Source organism: Lepisosteus oculatus, chromosome 18 (assembly GCF_040954835.1).
Source record: "Lepisosteus oculatus isolate fLepOcu1 chromosome 18, fLepOcu1.hap2, whole genome shotgun sequence".
NCBI classification, from domain to species: domain Eukaryota; kingdom Metazoa; phylum Chordata; class Actinopteri; order Semionotiformes; family Lepisosteidae; genus Lepisosteus; species Lepisosteus oculatus.
The window spans coordinates 16,521,874-16,549,122 of record NC_090713.1 but is presented as its reverse complement, the minus strand read 5'-3'; the positions used below and the strand labels follow the sequence as shown (position 1 = coordinate 16,549,122).

Genomic DNA, 27,249 nt, shown 5'->3' with positions numbered 1-27,249 from the left:
AGCTGAACAGTGATTGATCCACACTGTGAGTCTTAAAGTGTTTGGAGCAGTGAGGCGGCACAGGTATGCAAAGCTTCTTCCTGTATACAAATCCTGTCACAGACAGTTAGAAAAGGCCTGAGCTAGGAGAACAGGTGCAATCTGCAAGTGTTTGGTTACTTTCTACTATTTTATTTTATTTCTGTTGCATTACTAGCAGTGCACTGCAGTACTGTTAACAGTTTGTCCCTAAATAATTGAAAAGCTTGCACATTCCTTAAACTTTATTACATTTTCTGTTTTAGGGCAGTAATACTGTAGCTTTAAAACTAATACTGTAGTTACTTACTGTAGTAAGCTTTTATTTACTTAGTTTAAGCAAGTATTTGATGTAGAATCCTTCTTTAAAAAAACACACAAATGTTACTCATTTTAAAACAGTTCTGGAGCACAAAGTTGAGATGAGCATCACCTTGTGGCCACTGTTGTGTCCTGCAAGCAAGCCCTCTGGGCTCTCAGGGTTCTGTGAGATCTGAAGGCTCTTTTTTTCTCTGGATTTCTTTGGAACTCATTTATACAAATTTCATGACAATGACACACCTGTTTAAATATCATATGAGTTATTTTACAAAGGAATGTGTTTTTAACCTCTATCTCTTACAGTTCACACACTGAAGCAGCTCTCTACTAGAACTTCTGTTATACCTGCCACAGATACTGAACCCACAATGTACTAACTGTAGCCAACTGTTCAATTCAATTCAAGGTGCCTCATCTTCACACTTTAACCCCTCACAGGCTGTCAGATCTCCCAGAGCCACCAGTGTACCACAGACAGCACAGGATTTAATATAGGACATTTATTCTTCAATCACCCTCTCGATTACTAGAGAGTGAGTACAGCTCATAGTGTCCTCATTACTCTGTACAGTAACTTGCTTTTGTTATAAGGGTAGGTAAACTATATAGAAGATGATCAATATATTCTTAACTAGAGGACATTGCAATGAAAAGTTCCAGATATGAAGATCTGGTACAAGACAGCAAAGGAAAAGGGGGGCAGGAGTGGTTGTTCCAACTGCAGGCTGGGTACAGAGGATTCCCTGCACAGTCAGTTTGGAGAGAGATGACAGCTGTGGGGCTGACTGGAAGGGTCAGACAGACAGCAGTCTGAAGGCTGGAAGAGACAGTGGAGAGAGAGCCTCAAGCTTGCTCTGGAACAGGAGAGAGGAGCCTGGTCTTCATACCGTAATGTGAACTCTGAACGCTGCAATATAAAGGGCTAAACCAACCAGTAAGATTCCATCTCACCCACAGAATCTTTAAGTGAGTATTCCTCCAAGAAATCTTCAAACCTGACACATATGACCATTTCCACACGGGTGGGGCTGCTTCATTCAGATTCCCATGGAGAGACCAGAGACAAAAGCAGATACTGTAAGCTCTACAGCCCTTGGCAAAGTGTCAGGTAACAGGTGGACAGTAGGGTGCCCCTGATGTGATGTCCCTCCTCCACTTCTGTCAGCTTGCAGACACATTGTCCATCATCGGTGTGGAGAGACTGGACTCCTTGTACTGTACAGCTAAAGAGCCCGAGACAATGGGGTGTCCAGGTTATGAAATAGACGGGAATCTGAGAGTTTGAGGTTCGGTTGGCCGGAGGTTTCATAATGGTTATCAGACCAGTACATCTATTCTCTACGTAAACCTGAATGTGTCAATTTTCTGTGAAAACCCATAGAGATGTGAAACAAGCTGGCAGTGGCAGGCCAACCTTGTCAACGTAAGTCAACACGCAGTTTCACAAGGGGTTTAAATACTTGCTTACATGTACAGAGGTGTTGTCCAAGTATGCCTGGGGCTTGCCTTTATGAGACAAGTTGGGCAAAGAGATGGTGAAAAAGTTTTATATTGACTCATGCTTACTTTCCCCAGAAACATTAGACTGAAAAGGGTGTGGAATTTCTCCCACTTTTGATACATTCAACAACTATAATGAATTTGATCTGCTCTCAGAAAATGGCTGTAAGAACTGGAACTCTTCTACACCTGCAGGGAGGTACAAATTATGAACAGATAAATGTGATGAACATGTTCTACAACAAAACGTTGAATATCCAAAAGTTTACTTCAAGTGTAACCCCATCAGCAGAAATGTTAAAGAGGTTCGTGATAAAAATATCACTTTGCTCAGAGGAGAGTGAGCACGTGTTACAAGGTTTGAGGCAGCTTGAGAGGGAAGAAGTCACCCCATCCTGCTGATCACCTGAATTTAATACCCTATCCTGCTACACAGACAACATCACCAGTTACTTGGCTACACTTACAAACCTATCCTGCACTGTGTACTTATCCAAGGATCAGAAGGATTGCTCATCATGCCCTCCTTCAATAAGTCACATTATGTTCCTGTAAATGTTGAGCCTTTCAACACAATAACGACTGAAATAAGAAGTGATTAGAACAAACCCAGCAACTTCACGTATGGAAAGTGATATTCAAGTTACAGCTCAGGCCTATGAAGAATAACCAATTAGACCCTATGGAGACTCTGTAATGTATTGGGACTATCACCAGTATCAAGCCAGTTACAGATTGACTGGTTTCGAAGGCTTGCCAGTCCAGTACTGGAGGGGATCAGTGATATATTCAGGGCCCTATTTAGGAAAGCAGTACTTTTTTGAGACATTGTTGTGAAATTGCAAAACCGCACATAAAAAGCAACAGCATATATTGCTAAAGACATGTGCAGACATGTTGCTAATGCTGTGATAAATAGTGGACCCTCAGCAGCAACAGGGTTCAGGACTAATGTTTATCAAACATGGAGTCAAATCAAACTCAGTCACAAGAAATGGGCTGTGAGAAAGAAGAAAGGTCTATGTCTGACGCAATAAGACGGTGAGATATTTTAACCATGGACACTGCAGCTCACAAGAATGCACAAAATCTGACTTTGTAAAAGTATTACCAACACAGTCAAGCACCGAAAAATGTTTAAATGGAGTCTCACTGCTAACAGGTCTTTCAAGAATTTTTTGTAACGGGAAACGGCAATGATTACATGAACTTGAACAACACCATGATCTAGCAAACAATATAACCAATATTATCAAAGGAAATGGTGACAAGATTGCAGATACCACCAGGGTAGTCGTTTTGAATTACCCTGTGGCATTGCTTTTCAGACAGATGGGCATCACTGTTGGTGACTGCGAGATCAGTCAGAGCAACAGCCCTTAATCTCACAGGGTTCTGATAGAAACCATCCTTAACTACAATGAATACACCCTGAGAACACAGCTCTCTACAGCACTGTTTTACAGAGATACTGCGGGAAAGCATGAAGTCACTACATTGGATGGCGCAAACCAAGGTTTCAGAAAAAGGAACCAAATTCACAACCGGCAATAATAAAGAAGACCTGTTGTGACACATCCAGGTGGACCTTTTTATCCAGGACAAGATAATGCTGAGCTGGGTGCAGAAATGAAACTCATGAGCAACAAAGAGTCCTTCTGCCTTGTGGCCAATGAGCTGACTTTAAAATTAATGTTCTCTCAGCATCGCTGTTTGTTAAAAGGGTGAAAGTGGCACCATGGGTATGTCATTCCTAGGCCTGCTTAGGCCCAGCAAAAATGAACCCCTTTGACAATGTCCATTTGAAAATCTACAGCCCTGGTGTGAGAAGCAGAATCTATAACCAAGAAAACAACTTGGGCAGCAGTCAAAGATGCTTGTGCTGGGGTTGTAGACAATGAATCCTTCAGAGGAAGCTACACGGGAAACTACAACTTTCAACATTACAGCATTAATTTCTTGGCTTTGTACTAGGATGGCGAACACATACTGTACCTGCAAAGTCACTACAACCTGTTTTTTGTTTCCGGGGAGATCTGTGTTTGTGAATATTTTAATCTAGTTCAAACAGCAGATAAACATCTGTTTATGTACTGACCAGAAGTCAGTTCTGGTCCACTGTAATGATTTAGCAAAAGGTTACACCTTGTTTGTATTCAATCTAACCAAGAGTGCAAGGGTCATTATCCTTCAATAAAAACAGGAAACCTGAGAGGTGAAGTGCACTTCACACAACACCCATCAAGCCCTACCAGCCTTGCTTTCTAGAGTGTGTAGACATCGCTGTTTGTTTTTCTGCTCCAGAGATGCAAAAGCTTGTCTTTTAACCAAGCTGGGGAATTCCACCCCAGAAACAGTTGTGGCATTACATGGGGGTGTGTTCAGTGTGGAGGCAGAGCCCTGGATTAAGGCCGATGGATTGCTGCAGCAACCACTGCTGTGGGGGCACTTAAAGATACACTGAGCACCTCCCTGAAGGGATGCGCAGACCCCCTCAAGGGGAGGACCTTCCACCGACAGTCCTGGAGGGGATTGTGACTGAGCATAAGGCCCTCTTTTTTCCTTTTTGTTTTCTTTTTGCCGGGTATAGATACCCACCGTGTATCTATATTGGTGCAGACTGACCCTTTTCCCCCCCTCTCCTGCCATGCATCTTTCACCGAGACAGGTTGAGGTTTTATTTTTATTTAGGCCTTACGCTCCCTGCTCTCCCAGACTAGACCCTGTTAAATAGGGTATGTCCAGCCTGGCCACTGCTGTGCTAAGCGGTGTATTTTTTCTTTAGCATTTTTTAAAATCTTTTTCCAGCCCTATTTGTGTTTTTTGTGGGGTTTTTTTTCGCTAACCTCACACCAGTGTCTCTGCCCCCTCAGATGGGGCGGTGACTTTTACCAGTACTCACTGTGGCTCCTCCCACTCCTGCGCTGTTAAATAAACAAAAAACAAGTAAAACAAGACAAAAGTATCAGAGTTTGATTCAAATTTATTCAAGTAACTTCACTCAAATTTGTTTTGGCTCTAAAAAATTTAAAATGTACAATGACTGGAGATATAAAACTGTTGATGCAGAATAATGTGTTGGTGTGCAATTCTAATAAAACAGGCAAAGAAATTATATGTGCAATTCTTTAATTTTAATAATAATAATAATAATAATAATAATTACTTGCACATACATAGGGCTTTTCTGGACACTTCACCAGAAGTTCTTTGCAGGTAACAGGGGCTCCACCTGGATGATACAATTTCTTGCTTTAGGAATTTGTTTTCTCACATAATCCATCTTGCTCTCCACAAGACACACAGGCAGAGAGAGAAGCTGGGGGTCAGCCATTTATACAGCACCCCTGGAGCCTTGCTCAGGGGCCCAACAGAATAGAATTTCTCTGCCAGCCATGGGATTATAACCGGCAACCTTCTACCCTCAAGTGCAGAGCCTTAACCACAGTGCCACCATTCCACTCCATTATAAGCTTCCCAGTAGTAGTAATGATCATTTTGTGGGGGAGAGGTCTCATACTTCACTATGAATAATCAAGAGGCATCACATGTGTAATGTTCTTTCATTTACTGTGGAATGTTGTTCAAGGCATGTGAACTGACACCACATTTTTGAACTTTCATTTTTTTTCACAGACTGGGGGTAAAAATACTTACAAATTATTTAAAAGAAGTGCTTTGTGTAAGAAGTTTGTGTAAGAAGTGTTTCCTTCCGGTTTTTATTATATACACACCATTTAAATTATTAAAATATCAAAATGTTTCAGACTAAAATCCTTCAAGTGCTGAATAAGAAATCTAAACACGGTGCAGTTTTTACATCACTAGCTAGGAGGAGACAAATGTCAGCAATGGGAGAAATGGGAGTTGACGATTGTTGGAAATTAAGCCTGTTTCACTGATGAAATCATGGTGCTGTTACAGGGGAGACAGCACTGATGTGCCCTGCATCCCTCTTGAGGTCAATACTAATAATGGTAGTCAGTGTTTTTGTGGTTCTGTTTGATTAACACATCTAAATGAAAAACATCCAGATCCCCAGTGTCTCACAATAGCGTCTGTGATCTGTCTTTAGAAATGGAGTTGATTGGATTGCATTTTATATAATAAATTTTATATAATAAATATTACAAGATAAAAATAGTTATCTAGTTATGCTTAAAATATTAAATATTAAAAGGCTATACTATTAATTAACATAATTTATTTTATTTCCAATTTTCAGTTTCATAGCCTGTTAAGCTTAGTACTTAAATACATCTACACACACAAAATGATTATCAGTGTAGAGGCTGTTCCAGACCCACTGCCAGTGAATCAATCAGGAACTCCTGACTGATGGTTTGTTGCATCATAGACCAGGAGCTGTGGAGCCTGGCCAGTTTTCAGCCAGTGCATAGCTGTAACAAATCTACTGGGTGAAGAGACTCAGAGCACTCTGACAACAGCACTCTGGAAATGAAATAGTAACAAAAAATGAATCCATGTTTTCTTACTGTAAACATTTGTGTATTGATTTGCCTATAAAAACAAATTTGCTACATTTTCATTCATTTTATTTTTTAAATTTACCTATTGTGATTGAGATTTATGTTAGTATTGTTACTGCTATAGGTGACTAGGAAGTGTCTCTAAGAGTTTAGATAAAGTGTGCAACACCTGACATTGTAAACATTTCCATCTTTAAAACAGAAGGGGATGTTTGCTGAGGGGGGTTACCATTGTTGTAACAAACAAATAAGTTCTGGACCCCGAGATGAAGTTGAAACAAGTGAGTTTAATTGCATGCTAGGTACAGTATATTCAAAGAGTTGTTCAAAATTATAGGTACAAAGCTCCAGTTTATATAGCAAACTTCATCCATTTCTGACGCAAATTGTTACCGTGGTAATGGGGGAAGGTCACCTGTGTTTGGACATTCTCTAGATCTTGAACACTTTGAATGGCCAGTCTTATCTTCCCATAGTTAGGGAGTCTCTATTTTATACTTGGAATCTCTTATCAGTTAACTCCCATCCCTGCCATAACTCAAAAGAGCTTAAGCATGGAATGTTTTGTACCAAAAGAAGTCTTTGTGCATAAAGAAACAAGTAAACCATTTTTTCACATTTCCTATCTTTCTTCATTCCCCCCCTTCAGTACTACACAAACAACATGAGGCAGACTTCGCCTTTTTAGGAGTACAGGCATGCATTACCATGACTTTGTGAGTTACACGATTACAGCAAGACGTGATTAAAATCTTACCGCAAGTGACGATTACAATTGCACATACTGTATAAGCAATACTAACCCTACAAATAGGTACTGTAACAAAGTTCCACCCCAGAACCCAAACACAGACTTCAGCCATGTGGAGATCAATCATCAGGATCTCGGTATAGCAATACAGACCCAACATTAACTTTGATTATAATTTGTGGCTGATAGATATGACAATGCCAAGAATGTGTTGATACCATATTCCCCAATATCAGAGTGATGTTCCTCAGGCCTAATAAGCACACTGTTGGCCGCTCTTAGGAAGCCCGTAAGACACAGAAAGAATAGCAACAGCATTATTTCTGTTCACTCAGTCTCTGGTGCAGTGGCTCGGTGACAGTGCAATGCATGGATCCAGCGATCTCGCCCAGTCATTCGGATGGCAGAGTTGGTAGTCTGTAGCACTTGGTATGGTCCCTCTCAGCTGGGTTGCACTGTCAGTCAGGGCATCTTTTTCACTCACACCCACTCGTCAGGTATCAGGTCATGTCTTCCCTCTACTGTGTAGCGGCAATGCTTGTTAATAAGACAGAATTAAGCGTTGGTATGCTGTCCTAAAGGAGGCCCCATCTCACCCTCCATCTCTGTGGTGCAGCCACAGAGAAAGTATTCATGCAGGCTGATTTAAGATGTTTTCTTTTGATAAGGAACAAGCTCCCAGACGGGGATGCACTTAGCTAAGCCTGGCTATCATGATCAATGGTCATCCATTGGCGCCTATCAGTCTAGGGAGTGCCGAATGGACATCTGGACTGCATTCCTAAGTGTCAAGAGTAAGTGACTTATATCTCACCTTGACCAACCAATCAGGGACTGGCAGGGCGTGGTAATACCACGTGGGTCTCCAATGCCCGCCAAACTCTCAACCAATCAGCACACATCTGTGTCTTGGTCAAAAAGGGAGCGCAATCTCAGATCGGGGCTCTCCTTGGCCATTTTCGTGCATCCTCAGAGACAATCACGTGACAACTGCTGTTGTCTGCAAAAGGACTTGGACTTTGTTCTAAGCGTGAGGCCGAGGATCCCGTACATACTCAGAATTCTACTAACGTGAATGCTCCGCTTGATCAACAGCAGCCTACAGTTGGACCCTCATCGACAACCTGAATAGCTTATTCAGAAGCAGCGCTGGACCGGGAACGAACCAGCTTCTTCCCAGGCAAAAGAGTGACTTGTGAGGACTCGCGGTCACACTCTGTGCATAGAGACTTTCTACTAGCCAGCCAGACTGCTGGTAGATCCCCTCGGAGCAACGACTGCCCTGCGCACCGCAGTCAGATTCCTCCGCCCGTTCTACTCTGAGCTGCACCTCGACTGGTGGGCCGGTAGCCAGAGGACGCCGACACAACGCCCATTGGACAACCGCTGGAACAGAGGCTCCAACAGAGCCTGTCAGCTGGTTTGGTGTTCGTGCCGGGAAATTCCAATTCCAAAGTGGATAAGTAAACCCCATGTTCTACATTGCGTCTTGAGAATTCAATTGTACCTCAACACAAGTTGTTATCAATTTAATTCATGAGTAATGTATTTACTTCCAAGTTTAGAGTAACAGTGGGTAATAACACTGATTAGCGATTTGGTAACCGAACGATATATATTGACATATATTCTCTGTTGTGTATCTCTTTGTGTTTGCATCTCTTCGAGATTATATACCTTGTATATTGATAACCCTCACAGTAAGGTCTGCCGCTCGTATCCAGGCAGACTAGTATATGTTTGGTGCACAATTTATATTAATAAATGTATCTCGTGTATTGAACCCGTGTGTGTGCGTTGTTAGTTGTTCTGACGATTGATTTTCTAAAAGCCCCAACGAACAATCTTGTGATTACTGCTACAATTAATAATTGTCTCAGTAAACCCATCAAACCACTACAACTGGAAGTCCCCAAGCATCCAGCACCTGTTCACCAGCCCCGTGCACCACTTTAGTTAAGAACCTACAATACTGCAATAGAGAATTAGATAGCAAACTCAACAATCTATTAGCCAAATTTGGCCCTCCAGGGAGTTTCATTGGTTGGCCCATGATGATCTCAAATGGGCTCAGTCCCACAGTTCTGTTTGATTCAGCCAGCAGGCTACACAGGACCGTAGGCAGAGCATCTACCCACAGTGTTCCTTCAGTCATTAGATAACATCTTGTCAGTCTTTCAAGTTCTGTTCATTCGTTTCACCGTTCCTGCAGACTGAGGGTGATGGGGGCAATGAAGGTCCCATCTCACCCCTAACAACCCAGCCACAGCCTGACACACCTTCCCTGTTAAGTATGTCCCTTGATCAGAATCCAAGCGGCTGGGCAGTTAAAGAGGCAGTGGCCTCAACCCACCGGGAAAACAGATCCACAATCTTTAAGAGTCCAGTTTTCCCTTTACATACTGGCAAGCTACAATTGTCAATTTGCCAGTGCATGAAAGGTCCCTCAGGAGCAGGACGTTTGAGCTGTAGCACCCGCACCTGAGCTGTAGTTGACATAATTATCATGCAGCCCCACATTCCTTTCTAACCATTTGCATTTCTCTGTTCTGGAGGCCTCAGCCTGAATGTCCTGTAACTGTCCCTTTTCTACCAACAGAGGTCTCAAGAGACTCCTGCACTCCCAGGGCTGCCCGCCTCCCTCATGCACCAGAAAGGACCCATCGGTAAACAGTATTAAATCTTCATTAAATCTTCAAGGCCACCCCACCCTTTGGCAACAGCATCTAATGGTCCTGAATAGTATCCCACCGGGAGGTGCCTACCTCCATGCTCCTGCGTCAGCACAGCTGCCCAGAACCCATTTTCCACACTTACATACAAAGGAATGGTTGATCCATCTGAGGAAACTCCAGTCCTAGCACCTGTAAAAGAGCTTGTTTCAAATTATTACTGTATCCAAGGCAATCTTGTTCTTGGACTGCACTCCCCCCTTAAGCAGATCTGTTATGAGGTGTGCTCACTCTGTAAAAGGAGTCCATCCAAGCCTTGTTAAAATTACACAATCCTAAACACAGTTGGACCTTATCGTAACTAACTTTATGTCCCTTTTTAGCTAGAATCTCCAAAACCTGATGCAGCTCAGACTTGTGGGTTTCCTCATCAGGGGAAGCAATCAGAATATCATCGACATACTGAATGATCACAGAGGTCAGTTGCGGTAGGTCATGTAAGTGCTGTCTCAAAGCCACATGATACACTGTTCTGTATAAAGTAATTCCCTGTAAATGCTGCAGGGCATCCCAGTGGAACCCACCCACATTTGAGTGATAAAGTGCACGTCTCCTCCTAAATCAATGTAACGACCTTGTATTTAGAGAAAACAGCTCGCTGCCCCCCTAGTCCTGTGGCCTCCTGCTGTCTCCCCATATAGAGATACAAACAAAGAATATGCTTCAGTATACCATTCGGCTATACTACCATTAATCAGTCTACATTAGCTACTCAAAAGTAAATACATTACTCATATGAATTGGATTGATATCAACTTGTGTTGAGGTAACAGTTGAATTCTAGAGATGCAATGTAGAACATTGGGTTTACTTTTCCAGATGTAGATTTGTATTTCCTGGTACGGATACCAAGACCAGCTAGCGGCTGCGTCCAATAGCCAATAGGCATCGTCCCGGCTTCCTCTGGCTTTTTGCCAACCAGTCTTGGTGCAGCTCGGAGATGGACGAATTAGGAGGAGAGATTTCTGCTGTGGCGACATGCCGACAGCGTCTCTCTCAGGAACCTACTAGTAGTCTGGCTGATTAGTAGAAAGTCTCTATGCACAGAGCGTGACCACGGGTCCGAGCAAGTCACTTTTTAGAGGGAAGAAACTCGGTTTGCTTCCGGTGTAGCGCTGTTGCTGAATAAAAACGTATTCAAGTTGTCGACAAGAGTCCAAACGTATACTCTGGTGATCAAGCGAAGCGTCCACATTGGTGTCGGCTAGCAATTTATGTACGGGCATTCCTTGGGCCGACACTTTGCTGAAACAAGGTTCCAGTCCCAGACAACACTCACTGTCACGTGATTGTCTCTGAGGGTGTGAAAAGTGGCCGGAGAAGCAAAGTCTCTGAGCTGTGCAGTGTCTTTTAAACCAGGACCAAGACAGGTGGTGATTGGTCGAAAGTTTAGTGGCCATTTCTGACCCACATGGGGTTACCACGCCCTGCAGGTTCCTGATTGGTTGGTCAAAGTGAGAGATGAGTCACAATGACCTCTGACATCTAGGACCGCAATCCAGATGTTCCCAAGAATCTTACAGACAGATAGGTGCCAGGAATGGCCATTGATCATGATAGCCAAGCATGGCTGGCCACATCCCCATTTGGAAGCTCTTCTTATCTCAAAGATAAATCTAAATCAGAACTGCATGAATAGCTTCTCTGTGGCTGCACCACAGAGATGAGAAAGAGAGATGGGGCCTCATTTAGGAAGCACAGCAACACTTAATTCTGTCTTATTAATAAGCATTGCCGCTACAAATGTATATAAAAAGAACAGGTTAATTCTCAAATTAATTCTCAAATCTGGTAGGGATTCAGGGAAACAAGTGTGAATTAATTATTAAACAGAAAGCAGATGATACAGATAAGGATGTGTTAGTTTGACGTGATGTAATCTAGTACCACAGGGATCTCTACTAGGACCACTGCTCTTTATTAATTTTATATCTGTGACCTAGATTCCTGTTTAAATATTGAAATGGTCATATTTTCAAATATGGAGGAAGCAAACCGTAGAAGCAGCAAATGAAATTTCAAAGATTTAGAAACAAATCACGACTAAGCAAACACATTTATCATATTGTTGTAGAACAATTCTGTTGTAGACAAGATCTACTCTGAGGCTGTCCATTATAAAAGTATCATCACAATACCTGCAGGAAACACATATGTACCTAAAGCAATAAGCAATAAAAATAGAAAAATATATTCCACTCCAATTAATTCGTAATACTATAATCAAACTAATAATATTACTACAGAAATGTGTATACTGTATTATTGCAGAAAAAAATATATTAGTTTCCGTGAATCCAAACTAACTACCCCGAGCCCGTTTATTCCCATTGAACAAATCCTGCAGTTTTCTATTAAGCAATGTTTTCCAGTATCACGTCTATCATGTTATAGTATAAGCCTGTATGACAAAGAAGCATATTTTGTAGGACTCGTACATTTATTTCTTTGCATTTTCAGCAGAAAAATGTAAGAGCTAACAATACTGCCCCTCATCTTCTTCTTCTTGAGTTGACATCTTCATTCCCACTTCAACACATTGTCTAACTTCTTTTATCTCTTCCTCAGAGGCTGGGGGCAATGCTCCATTGAGTGCTTTTTCAATCTTCTCTGTTCTTGATTTTGTATTCCTTTCAAATTCTATTTTATTTTTCAGTACAATTGTTTTTATTCCTGCTTCTGCTTCTTCGCAGCCAATCTGTAACTTTTTCCGTTCTGTATCAAAGTCAGATTTGCTGGGGTCTAAGGCCATGAGTTTCCCCAAGCTGCTGATTCTATCCATGAGGTACAAGTTGGAGATCTCTGTGTAGGTCCCAGAGATCATGTTCACCAAACTGGCAATATTAGATGCTTGGAAAGCTTGGTTATACAGCAGATATCTCAGGAATGATTTTGCTGAATAGCCAAGCTTGGAAGAACCTGCTTTTTCTGCAGTTTGGACAACATCCTTTAAATGTTTGTTTAGGTTGGTTTTGATTATGTTGGAGAGCATGTGGAAAAAGAATACCATCTTCTCCCATTGTTCCTTTACTTTTCCCATCGCATCCAGTCCCTTCGTCAGCATTTTAATAGTGGTCTTGAAGTCGATTTCTTTCACCTCACAGCTCCTCATTGTGACTAGGATTTCAGTCAGGTCACTGTGGTATTTGTCCAGATTTTCCAAGCTTTTCTGGAACATCTCTTGTGCTTGATTCATCTGAGCTCGACTCTGCTCTATGCGAAAACGGGCGTTGTCAGCTGCGACGTCACCTGCACTTTTTCTCTGTGTACTTTGCTCCTCTTGCTGTTTGGCCAGTTGTGGGGGGGTTACAGGAAAGGCAGAGGCACCTGTGAAGCCTTTACTCTCGGTATCAAACTTCATAGCCTGTGTTTTCAACTTTTTTAGTTTTGTTATTAACTCTTTTTGTTTGCTTTCTTCACAGACATTGTCTGGAGCAATATCTGTTAGACAAGAGCAGATTGTAAGAATGTCTTCGCACATTTGCATTGCTGTTATTTTTGGCTTGCAGTCTTCTTCTTTTTCCAAAGATTCCTTAACTCTTTTCACTTGATCTGCCACCCACTCAGACTTTGCACATTCCTTCTTTTGATCATAAAGTACGCCCCAATGTATTTTGTCTTCATGAAAAAAAGACTTAACTAGTTCTAGGAGACTCAAGAGAACCTGTGATTTGGCATAAACATTGCCTAACGCAATGGGATTTTGCTCCTTACTTGTTTTTCTTCCAAGCTTAGTTACACTTGCAGTACAAGCACTATAACAGATATTAACTAAATTAGTGAGGCCCTCCACAAAGTTCATGCCAACAATATCCCAACCACTGGGCAGAGAATCCATGGCTTTTTTATATTCTTGTTGAGCTTCATCCAACTGCTTTTGCATGTTTTCAAATGTCTTATTTGCTCTACGTTTTCCTTCTTCTGCTGTTTGTTTCCTCAACTTGGATTCCTCTATTTTCTGCTTCAGTTCTTCTAATTCTTCACTATAGGCTGCCTTAGCATTCAAACAGGCCTCCATCAGCTCTTGAATCAGATCAATGACATAGGTGAATTTTTTCTCTGTGAGCTCTGACAGGATTTTACACTCCTCTGCTATGGAGCTGATGTTTTCTAGCTGGTCAGGGAGCATGAGCTCGATGAGCTTGTCGTCATCTCGGACAATCAACTTGACTGCTAATTTTACATACTCTGGCACATTGGCAGAGTGGAGACGAATCTGGTCCATGTTCTTATGGGCCTCGTTGAACGCACCCCATCCAGCATTGCACACTTGCATGAGACAGGCGCGGAAGGACTCTGGGTAACGGATGAATTTAAAGCCATCTTTTGGGGGATTTTTATTGATAGAAAAGTCTGTATTAGAAGAGATAAAGACTAATTCTCCTAAAATGGCTATGGAAATTGGAGCTGGCATCAAAAACTCTTCCCAATTAGCATAAGGTTTCATTAGCATTTTGTTGTCATTTCGTACATCTTCAGCCTTGGTGATTTTTTTGGTACCTTGCATTATTTCCATGATTCTTCTTCCTAAGAGTAAAGGATAGAAAATCAATTTGTGATCTGCAATTATGTGTTCATGTGCACTTGTACACATGGAAACCTTTCCTAAATATTCTGGATATAACATTGTTAGGAGGTGATCCTGTTAACATTTTGTGTGACAAATGGGGGCTTATAAAATTTTACAATTTTAGCATTATATTATTGTATCAACATCAGTTCAGAAAATATTTGGATACTTTTGTTTCAAGCAGCAGAAACAGTATTTATTTTTATCCAGAGCTGTAATGATCTGATTTATCATTATTAAATGTGAAGGATGCTGAATGTCAGCAAAAACTGTAAGAAGATATACAAATTGAAGTTAAGTGATAAGCAAAAGGTTTCAGACCCATAATTCAGTACAATAGAGTCGCGTTTATCTGACTTTGATTTATCTGACATTCCGTTTTATCCGACATAGCCAATTACCATAGTGTACAGTATATACTGTACGCTATGCATGTGCATGAAAGATCCCCCTTAGAATTTCTGATCTTGCTATTCACTGCTTCTATAATAACATCTTTAGCAGTGCACTGAGATTTGTGGTTGGGTTTTGATCAATCATCATGCTGCAGTACAGCTTACCAGCAACTACAGCAAACTGATGTGAGTTAATTTGATCCTTTTCTCCTGGCAAAAGTTCTACAGTTTTCTGGGCATAGCTGATGGAATTGCCAAGTCTTACCATGAATTTCTATAGAATTTTCCTTTTGCTAGTTAACTTCAATGTGGCCGTGCTCTAGTAGAGGTCATTGTCTTGCTGAAGAGTACATTTTTCTACCTAATATAAAATTCTTAGATGACAACAAAACCAAATAAGTCATATGAATGTCAGGTGTATGTCTCCTTAAACAACTCCTATAGGTAATAACTTGTAGAGTAGGGATTTTAGAATGGATGCACCAAAAGTTAACTCATGCAAATTATTGTATGTATGGATCTGCATATCTCTGACACAATAAAAGCCCTTTTTATTTTAATTAATAAAAGGTACCTCAAATTAAAATATAATATTTAAACTTAGCAACATGCATATCAGGCAACCCAGTTATCAGTATTGCTGCCTTGAAGCACTGGGACCCTGAGTTTAATTCTAGACCTTGCTCTGTGTTTGCATAGGTTTCCTTTCACAAAGCAAAAACTTACTGTTAGATTAAGTGACTTCTGAGAAAACTGGCCTTGGTACTGTATAAGTTTGTTTTTGTGTTTGTGTGTGCCCTGTGTAATGCACTGGTGTACCATCTAGGGTGTATTCTGCCTTGTGCCCATTGCATGCTGGGATAGGCTCTTGCTCTGCAACATCACTGTATTGGATAAAATGGAAGGAAATGGGCCAGCAGCTATATCACCCTGCAGCTCTCAACTGGCTACCCACTGAAGCTAAGCAGGGTTGACCCTGGCCAACCTGGATGGGAAACCTCCTCGGAAACTACGTTTGCTGCTGGACAAGGTGTTAGTGGGACCAGTGGGGGGCACCCACCCTGCAGTCTGTGTGGGTCCTAATGCGCCAGTATAGTCTTTCTGATGAGACCTTCAACCATGGTCCTGACTCTCAGTGGTCATTAAAGATCCCTGGGCAATTCTCGAGAAGAGTAGGGGGTCATTCCAGTGTCCAGGCCAAATTTCCCCTCTTGGCCCTTACCGTGGCCTCCAAATTGTCCCCATGTATGATTGGCTTGCACTTGCCTCACCACAATCCTCACCAGGAAAAGCACAGGTGGAAATGGATAGAAACCCTATAGTCTCTCTTGGTAGCCTAAATATTGTGTCTGAGATGATAAAGTCCATAAGATTTTAAATTACACAGTGAATAGTGCTGTGAAACAGATTGTTAATCTATACTTTGTATGTCTCCTGATGCAGACTTTATGTGTACATATACTTGCATATATGTGTGAGTGCCTTAAGGCAGATCAAGTAACAACAAATTTCATTATCTACACCACTGCTGTCATAGTGTTATAAACATCACAAATAGAACTCCTATCACAAGATTTTCTTTTTATAATTTGTAAAGTGCAAATGACCAATTTTCTTATTAGCTTATTGTATTTATATACTTGGTACAAAATACCTTTGATGGTTTGAGATTATTTTGGTCTGTTAATCTCAAATACAGAGACTTAAATGTTATAAATTGTTGTGAAAGGTATCACTACAGTGAAAGATTAAATTTTGGAGTACAGACATTAAACACACAGAAAAGCAGAAATAGCATAGTTTTGCAATGCTTAAAAGAACTGCTCTTACCAGCCAGCAGCAAGAAAAACTCTCACAATAATGAGTGAAGGTGGAGTCCTGACTGATAGAGGCCAGGAAGATCAGGGTGGGCACCTGAAGTCACAGACTCTGCTGAGGAAACATGAGACAGCCAAACACTTACACTCACATACCATTGTATTCTAAACCATTCATTTCTAGTCACTTTTCATCCAATACAGTAACTACCTAGTGGAAACCTAAACAAACGTGCAGAGGATGTACAAATTCCATGTAGACATCACCCAAGGATGTAAATCCAGGGCCCCAGCTCTATGAGCAGCAATGTTAACTACTGTGCAGCAAAAAAAAAAAAATCATTTATGTTTTATTAATGTTTTACTAGGATTACTTGAAGTAAGAAGTAGTTCAATTACGTAGCTGCATCAGCATCTGTAGGCTGCAAAGGAACAAGTAAAGGTTTATTCTCTGTTGAAAAGAGAAGAAAGGAAACACAATGTGGAGCCTTCGTGGGTTCCTCACATGGTGCAGCGAATTCCTTGATTTTCCTGTGAGAATCCAACGAATGTGTCTCTCCTGATAAAAATAACTCCGCCCTTTGATGACTTACCTGTGCTTACAATCTCAGCTTTGCTACAGTTATTAATATTTGGAAATAGTTATGGCAATGGTATTAACTTCTGTCCTGACTATAGAAAATATAGAATCAATAAAATGAGTATACTAATATACTCATTTTATTTCCCACTCCAAACTCTTTTGTAACATATATACATCTGTATTGAATGCAGAATTTATGTATCAAGCAAATACTGTATTTAACATTGAAATTAGGCAGTGTTTAAAAGAAGAAAAAAAGTACCAAAAGTACTGTTAAAGTACTGTTACTGTATATGTTGGACTTGAACATAGTGCACTGCAATCATCTAAGAGGAATAATGATAATTTTGTATATATTTGCTTTGTCTCTATTTGGTTGATTTCAGACAATTAAAACTGCAAAGCATAATGCCGTCATTGCTTCACAGAGGAGGTAATGTTCTTTGGAGGTTCTGCATATCCTTGTTAACATTTTACCTTTCCATCACTTTGGGAAAGGTTCATCTTAGTCTCATCTGTACATAAAATTGCAGATGCTCTAAATGTCTTTTGACTAATCTTCAAAGCTGGTAAAGGAGAAGCATGATTAAGGTAAGGACATCTTCAGCCACCTCCAAATCTGGGAACAATGACAATAATAAATCTTCAATGACTTAATTAAATCACCACCTACTGTATAGTCAGTTAAGTAAAATATTTTAAGCACATTCTTAACTCAATTTAAAATAAGATGTTAGGTATTTCTTCCTTGTTTACAATGTGTACATGTATCAAAACTGTTTTGTTTACCTTTGTTTATGGTGTTAATATTTGCAAGCAACGTAATCTGTAGTTTCTTCTTGTGCGTCTGTGGACTCTGGCTGACAGATTCAGTTCCCAGTGCTGCACACCGTGCTCGTGTTGGATTCACTGCTAAACTGCTAGGAGAGGATACAAAACTGCAGAGGCCCATGTGATGTTTTGCACAAGGCTATACCTTTCATTGTATCTCAGGTTGTCTAAAATCATAAAGTAAGGTATGTAATACAGGTAAATTGATCAATGTTCCAGTAATCTTAACAAATGTCTATTACCCTAATAGGGATGACAGGAGCCTAATTAACTTTTTTCTTGGATTCTCATCACTTGATGCTATGGGGAGACTCTAACTTTGTTCTAAACTCTACATTAAACTGTTGCTCCTCTAGGTGTATTCCTGTCAATAAGACTGCATTAAACTTTACATCATTTCTTTATTTTTACACTATCTCTGATGCCTGGAGTTTTCTAACACTCTTTCATGGCAGTTTTCAAATGTCCTCCTTTCTCTCTTTCAACAATGTCTATCTCACACAATAATTTAATGCTCAAACAGTCATTTCATTTTCAGTTGCAAAAAGTAAAACTCCCCTATTACAGATCTAAATCTATCAGTCGAAGATCCTACATGTCCACCTTTGGAGAATCAACCTGTTGTTGCTCTCTGACCTGGATTTTATCTAATTTATTATTTCCCAGATAGAAATACTTTTAGACACAAACACCACCAAAGACATTTCTTATGGAACTTTATGGGAAACTCTTAAGGCTTCTCTTTGGGAGCAAATATGTCCTTCTCCTTCTTCTTAATACCAATCATTTGTGTTCCCCCTTCTCTCCAAGAATGATGGGGGAAAGATCTTCAATGGAATAGAAACTAGGTTGTGACAGTTCAGCATTCACTTTAAAACAACATTTTAATGTAATTTGAAGAACTGAAAGAGTAGAGTGATACAGTGGTGGTTAGTATTGCTGCCTCTTACAGCTGACGCCCTGGGCTCCATTACAGACCTTATCATGTTATCTACATGGACTTCAAATGTTTCCTCCAGGTGCTCCAGTTTCCTCACATAGTACAAAGACATACTCATAGGTTTATTAGCATCTGGATACATAGGCCTTGGTCTGAGTGTTGATAGGCTCTGGCTATTTTACAGATGCAGTCATTCAAAACGAGCTGGGAATGCTGCGGTAAAACGCGGTTGGCTTGTCACCTCACAATGCATCATAATGGGTCATATCGCGTCATATGGTATAATACTGCAGTTATGATAATAGTATCAGGAATCACCGCCAGGTGGAGCTAATGAAGCTAAACCTCTCATGTACAGCATTTGAGCTGTTGACAGAAAATGCATGCTTTGAAATTCCGGTCACTCCTGAAAGACAATCTTTTTCCAATTAAGAATTTAAGATGTATACTCTTCAGACTTTTAATAATTGTCAACTGTGTATTACAGCAAGTTAATCATTAAACATTAAAAAGTCAGTATTTTTTATAAAAGCAAGATAGCTAAGTTGGACAAAAGTACACAACCTACAACCTTTGTCATAAATATTTAAAAATATGCAGAAGTATTTTATGCATCAAAGTCTTTACGGAAGATATAATTAATAGTATTAATAATGAATGAACTTGGACAGGTTGTAAGCTCAAAGTACTACCATGGTCTACTCTCTTTGTAACTGTAAACTAAAAGACATTATTTTTTCATTGACAAAAAATAACAGCACAGCATTTCGTTAATCTGATCCTGTATTCATTTCCAATCATACAAAGTAAGTCTTGAGAATCTTCGATTCACCATGCCTTTCACATGCTCATAAACGATATTAATTTAGGAACATAAACTTATTATGTAAACTGTATATGGCTGGTATTGGTAGTTTAAAGAAAAAATACACACCAGTATCCCACTTTCTCCCTTAACATTTTAAGCATCAAAGTCTTACATGTGGTTATTTCAGAAACGTTTTTCCGTGCTCCTTCTGACCATATTATGTTTATATTGTAACGCATACAGCCATCAGGGTGTGTAAGAGCCGGCTTACCAGAGCGGTGACGTTGCCGCCCTTCCCTGTGATAGCAGGACTACAGCTACTAGGCTGTAGAGAGATCTCTTTTTGGCTCACCAGACTGGGTCGCTGTTGAGTGACACAGGAGTCCTGGGTTCGAGCCCCCGACCGTGGAGGGCCGACCTAATGCGGCAAGGGTGCCCGCCTGAACCCCCGTTGCGTTACAATATACTTTGTGAGAAAAGTGACAGTTTTAAGCTTTTCTGCGAATACGCTCATTATCAGAGTAAACAAAAGCATACTTTTAGAATTTGATTAATAGGGAATATAATCGCATATCTAAAGAAATTAACGATATAATTATATTAATCTAATGCAGCACAAACTGTTTGTGGTGTGATGGCTTAAGTGACTGAAGCTCTGGCTTAAGTGATAGCCTGAGATTGGGTGTTTAAATCTAGCTATTGTCATGAGTTTTCATTTAACAAATAAACATTTCTTTGAAAAACTAAAATAGCAAATATTATGGACACTATATTGACATTTTTTATATTTCAAAATATCACAACATGTTCGTACTGTATGTACACAGCGGTACCGCAGGGTGTAGACCCCACATGACCCCATAAGCGCTACATTATTAATTATATCTTCTGTGTAACATTAATAAAGGAATGTTCTTTTTCACAAATGTAAAACGAGGCGATATACTTTTGTAATGTAGTGTGCTCTCTGAAGGCACCAGTTCTGTAGGGTTTGGGCATTTACTGGGACAATTATTAATTGTAGCAGTAAATCACAAAATTGATTCTTTTGATGGCTTTAGAATCCAACCATGCGATATAACTCAAACAACGCACACACACAGGTACTAATACACGAGGATACATTTATTAATACATAGAATATGCATATAAACCTAACAGATCTTATCGAGAGGGTTATCAGAATACAAAAGATATATATTCAGTCAGTTACGAAGTGTTACACATATCAAGAGGACATACGTTCAGTATATCATTCATTTAGACCATTTCGTAAATGAACTTGGTTATAACTTCTACATTAGATACTCAAAACAAGTACATAACTCTTAGGAATTAAATTGATATCAACTGGTTGAGATAACAATTGAATTCTCGAGCAGTAATGCATTGAAGTTGAATACTCATCCAATCTCTGGGGATTCAGATCTCCTGCGGGCACAAAGAAACAGTTGCAGGCTTGTTGCTGTCCAATCCGCGCTCTCTGGCTCGGTGCCAGGCTGTGCTGTGCAGCTTGCGACGGTGCGCTGCTGATGCTCACTGACCGGCTAGTTAGTGTTGGCTTTAACTAGCAAAGTTTGCGCACAGGAGAAAAGATGACTGTGGGTCCCAGCAAGTCAGGAAGAGGACCGGTTCGTTCCTGATGAAGAGCTAGTTCTGAATCGTGATTCAGCTGTCCACAGTTCTGACCTGTTCACGAGGCTTGCTGCTGGTGCTAACCTCGGGTGGATCCTCTGGTTACTCTCTGGCAACCTCCGCTCTCGACTCTTAGAACAAAGGAAAGTTCTGGCACTCAGACACACTGGCCGTTCCATGGTTGTCCGGGCTGAGTCTCAGGGTGGTCAGGAGGCGCGCTGCGAGAATGTCCTGCCCTTGGGAGCCTTCTGCTCCTGGGCCGTCCTGCCCTGGAATTCTCCTTTGAATTCCCTTTAGAATAGTCTCAGAAGTCCACTGAATCTCTCAGGCCCTCTGTGTTGCCTGTTTTTACCTGGAGGAACTTCAGTTTGTTCATTGGCTGAACGTTCCATGGGCATCAGAGTCCCACGTGGGTTACTGCTCTACCAGTCCCTGATTGGTTGATCAAGGTGAGATATGAGTCACTTACTCCTGACACTTAGGAATGCAGTCCAGATGTCCATCTGGCACTCCCTAGGCAGATAGGCGCCAATGGATGACCATTGATCATGATAGCCAGGCTTAGCTAAGTGCATCCCCATTTGGGAGCTGTCCCTTATCAAAGGAACCTTAAATCAGCCTGCATGAATAGTTTCTCTGTGGCTGCACCACAGAGATGAACAGAGATGGGACCTCATTTGGGAAAGCAGAGAAACACTTAATTCTGTCTTATTAACAAGCATTGCCGCTACACTTTAACTGTTCTTCAACTGTTTAACTCTTCTACAGTTTAAAGAGAAATTCCAAACAGAGCCTCACAACATTGTCCAATAATACTCTTCTTGTGTCTAATTTCTAGTTCAACAGGATTTGAGCTACAGTATATGAATATAATTATATTGTTATTAATTTCTTTAGATACATGATTCCATATTATATTCCAATTTAATCAAATTCTAAAAATGTCAATATAGTGTCCATAATATTTGCTCTTTTAGTTTTTCAAAGAAGACTTTCAAAGGCTTGAGGTGTCTGTTAAATTGCCCCATTGAATAAAGTGTTTTGAATTAAACCGGTTTAACAGCTCTTAAGCATACTGTAGTTTTTGTTCACACAACTTTGTCAGTGAAAAAAATGACGGCTGGCACTTTTCCTCCCTCTCTAATTCTCAGAGTAGAATAGGCGAACAGTCCCCCTTCCCCCCACGGACAGACTGACAAATGTTTTCACTGCCTATTCACTGCCTATTATTTGAGCTACAGAACATGAATATAATTATATCGTTATTCATTTCTTTAGATACACTATTTCATATTGTAACGCCCTCGCCTGGTGGTGAGGAGGAAGCGCCCCTAGGCGCTCGTAGTACCGCTGGGCATGCTGGGAGTGGTAGCCGGGAAGAGTCTGAGGGTCAGCACGATGACCTGCGGCTGACCCTACCTGTGTAAATAATGTCCTAGTAATTCTAGTGCCCTGTGTAGTCCTGTAAAAGTATAGTGTGTTGTTAGGTAATTACCACCCTAAATGTGTGTACGTGTTCGTCAGTCTCCTCATGTGTGTGTAGATCTTGTGTTTGGTTTTTGGTGTGGTTGCTAAATAAAGTCAGTGCTTGGTTAATTGTGTCTCCACTGTTCTTTAGTTCTGGAAAAGAACCTGCAAACGCTATAATATTATACTCACTATTAATCAAATTCTAAAAGTATGCTTTGGTTTACTCCGATAACGGGCGTATTCGCAGAAAAGGTTAAAACTTTTTACTATTATTATAAAAAAAATTTGGGTTATTTTGGAAACATTTTGATGTGTTCCTTGTAACTGCTGTAACTGCTGCACTGCTGTCGATATTTTAACAGTAGACAAAATGATGCATTTGGAGTTTGCAATGTAAGGATTTCTATATTTATGTCTTTATTTAGTGGTTTCATTAGTGACAAAGGCTAAACTTTCAGCTTCAGTAACGCGTACACCGTATGGCCAACATTACAGTTATTAGGGATTAATAATACTGGCTGGTTCCCTGGGATGACGGGTGGGTTCGATGTCCCTGGTAGTGGGAGCACAGCCTGTCCTACAGACCATAAAAAAACAGGCTTCCCTTTTTTTCTCTTTTCTCACCCACTGCGATTCAGGCACAGAAGGGTTAAAAAGAGCTCAGATAGGCAGAGGGAAGGGGGAGGGGTGACACTGTTACCTGCCCTGGATAAAGCTGTTAGAAAATAGGTGGATTTACACCTCTGAAAAGCATTCCAATGTTAATGCAATACAGAAGACATTATTCATAATAAATGATCTTGGACTGTCTGTAAACTGAACATTTATAGAGGAGACTCATTGTGTATCACCTCTTTTTACACTTGGAAGAACATTCCAATGTTAATGCGACACTGAAGATATTATTAATAACCTTTTAAATCTGAAGCTGTTAACTTTACTTCAGACCTACATATCTCCACACCTGCATATCAAGATCATGGTTCATCATGCATGAATGAGTCAAATTAAAAATATAACATGTTTACAAAGAAAGTAGAATACAGTAATGAGCCGGGGACTCAAACCCGGGCCTCTAACATCACTACCAGCTGTATCAGCCAGCTGAGCTAAAGGACGATCTCTACTTACCCTGGCGGATGAGGTCCCTGCTAGCTATTCAGAGGGAAAGTCGGTGACGTCACCACGTTGACAAGCTCATTTATAATAAATGAGATAAAATGATGTGTTCTTGCTTAACTTAGACATTGCATGATTTTAAAAGCTATTTAAATACATTTTTTAAATTAAAATTCATTCTATAAAGCAATCGCATATTTGGGGACCATTTTATAAAAGCAATAAGACACTCGAGGCCTGTGCTATATCATGGATATAGCCACAGTTAAAAGGGTTGCCAGCCCTCCGCATCACGTCGGGCCTAACAACACCTTTTAACTGTGACTATATCCACAATATAGCACAGCCTCTTGTGACTTATTGCTTAAATAATTAAATTCTGAAAAGTATGAGTTTCTTTTACTGTGATAATGAGCGAAAGTATTCATGGAAAATGGTAATCACTTAACTCACTTAACTTTGAACGTTTTTGTGATATTTAGAAAGACAAACAAATTCAATATAGTGTCGATAATATTTATTATCAGTAATAAAGACAGTAGGCGCAGCTTCAAATTATTCGTTGTTATAAATAAATGACTTAGCTTTGAACATGTTGGGATATTTAGAAATATAAAAAATGTCAATATACAGTAGTCTCCATAACATTTGCTATTTTAGTTTTTCAAAGAAGTGTTTATTTGTTAAGAGAAAATCTCACGGATGTCCAAAGGGACTAACCGTGGGGAGCAGGAGAGCAGAAAAAGACCCATATGCGTAGCGGCGAGACGGGAAAAAGGCCCGGGCTCATTAGTGCAAAGAGTTCAGGAATGCCGTATAGAAACCTATGCCCTCAGGGAGCGGACGTGGGGCGCCCTGGTGCTAGGCGGGTCTCAGGACATCCAAACATCAATGCTGAGCCAGGACAGAGTGCAAGACCCGGAAATATATAGCCCAAGGGAAAGAGAGGGACAGGAAGGACAGCAGACTGGAAACTAGGGACAGGACAGAGAAGGAGCGCCCTCTGGCTGCAGAGCGCGTGACAGAAAACTCATGGCAACAGACCATGACCTAAGGCTTATAAGTCACACACTTAAGCCATCACACCACAGACATAATCACATGGGTAGCACTGAAACTGAAGCACACATAAAAAGCGTATTATACTACTAGTTGAGCTACAGTACATGAATATAACTTTATCGTTATTCATTTCTTTAGATACGCGATTCCACATTATATTCCCTATTAATCAAATTCTGAAAAGTATGCTTTTGTTTACTGCAATAATAAGCGTATTTGCAAAAAAGGTTAAAACATTATAATTTTTTACAAAGTATATAAACTTAATATGGTCAGAAGGAGCACATAAAAACTTTTCCAAAATAACCTCAGTATGTAACTGAATGCAAGACTTTGAGGCTTAAAATGTTTAGGAAGAAAATGGAATACTGGTGTGTATTGTTTTTTAAACTACCAATACCAGCCATATACAGTTTACATAATATGTTTATGCTTGTAAATTAATATCGTTTATGACCATTAGACACATTATGCTTCTCTTCTTTTTATGCACAGCTACTAAAATTTCCCTTTAGTTGTAAAATTCCATATAAAAATTCAATACTAAGTGGATTGAAACATGCACAGTAAAGAGATTAAATGATTAAATCATTTCACTAATGACCAATGCACCACAAGTGCCCCTTTCGATCATTTTGGCCAGCCAATCACGTACCGTGGTACAACGCAGTGGCTTGTGGGTAGTGCGTGCGGTACGGGTTTATCTGCGCATTTTGAATGGCCGCATCTGTAGATAATACAGCTCTTATATACATCTACTGTAAATCTATTGCTAGAACAACTATGAAAATTTCAGTCTCCTTTCTACACCCAGTCTGTTATGCAGATGAAACCTGGTAGGGCTGACTTTACACTATTTTTCATGCTTAGAGACTGTTCAACATAGTGAGTATTTTGCTATTCCATTTTTTTGTGTCTTCTACCCGTTTTGGGGGGCATTAGAAGGGAAGAAATTCCCTTTTACCAAACACTGTACTAACAATTTGCACATTCTGAAAAAAATATTTTATAAGAAAATTATCCAATATGTTTTTTTGTTAGAATATAATGCAATCAAAATGATTGTCCAAAAAGAATGATTGATTCTGATTCTGGCTCAAACTTAATAATAATAATTTCCAGGCAGCCTTCTAGCTGCCTTTATTGACAAGATATAGGATACCTGTGGAGTTCTAGCCTGATAAACACTTCAGTAATTCATTGTTTATCCTTTAAGATTTATTTTTAGATTCAAGAATTATTGTTAGGTAATAACAATTCATATCCCTGACATAATTAAAATATACAAGATTGTTCACAGATTACGACATCAAAAAACTTTTACTGCTTATTTTCCAACATGCATCATTGCTTTAACTTTCACCATTTGATTTTGTATTGCAGCTGCAACAGTCACAGATTTTTGCACAGGGACTATTCTAGCTATTGTAACACATATGGCCTCCATTGCTTGTGAGAGCTAAGCTAAGCTGAGCTGAGCTGGCTTACCAGAGCGGTGATATCACCACCCTCACCTGTGAATAGCAGGGACCGCAGCCACTGGGCTGAAGGGAGATCTCCCTTTGGCTCAAGAGGCTGGGTCCCTGTTGAGTGATGCCGATGGCCTGGGTTTGAGTCCCTGATGGTTGGGAGCTGACCTGATGCAGCAGTGGCAAGGGCGTCCACCTGAACCCTGTAGCATTACACTATTATTTTAGCATTCACAGCCACCTCTTGGACTGTCGACAATAACAATAGAAGATTTGGTGCACAGTTCCAGTAGTTCATTAGATATAGTCAGTTAAGTAAAATAGTTTACAAGGAAAAACTACAATAACAACTCAAATTTACTCACAAAGTGTTGGGTATATATTTTACTAACAATCAGTGCATTTCTCAAATTAAAAAAAAAAGTTTTCTCTGACAATTGAATTGTTGTTGCTTACCTTTGTTAACACTGTAAAGATCTGTGAGTAGTGTAATCTGTAGATAGGTCTTGTGCTTCTGTGGGCTCCTGGCTGTGTGATTCAGTTCCCAGTACTGCACACAATGCCGATACAAAGCTGCAGAGCTTTTATATTAGAGAGATGCACTTTCACTTTCAATTTCCTGTAACAGGAGCTGTGTATTAACTTACATATTCCATGACTTTTAACTTTTAAGAATTTATTTTGATGTAATGTTTAATGTTTAACTGTAGCATTTGGAAAGAAGAATACACTTTTAAC

At 40.2% G+C, this 27,249-nt stretch overlaps 1 protein-coding gene across 4 annotated transcripts; it reads right to left on the bottom strand.

The window, feature by feature from the left end:
• Positions 1–8,336: 8,336 nt before the first annotated feature.
• On the bottom strand, positions 8,337–27,058 carry LOC138223910 (synaptonemal complex protein 1-like). Of its 4 annotated transcripts, none has more exons than XM_069180093.1 (4): positions 26,968–27,058; positions 17,967–18,094; positions 16,608–16,709; positions 8,337–14,339 (listed from the first exon to the last, which is right to left on the bottom strand). In XM_069180093.1, exon 4 carries the CDS (start codon positions 14,326–14,328, stop codon positions 12,289–12,291), a length of 2,040 nt encoding a protein of 679 aa, XP_069036194.1. In that variant the 5' UTR covers positions 14,329–14,339; positions 16,608–16,709; positions 17,967–18,094; positions 26,968–27,058; the 3' UTR covers positions 8,337–12,288. The 4 variants fall into 4 exon arrangements, with proteins under 4 accessions (XP_069036194.1, XP_069036197.1, XP_069036196.1 ...); XM_069180096.1 differs by having other exon boundaries at positions 16,608–16,706; XM_069180095.1 differs by having other exon boundaries at positions 17,967–18,097; positions 26,968–27,052.
• Positions 27,059–27,249: the final 191 nt, after the last annotated feature.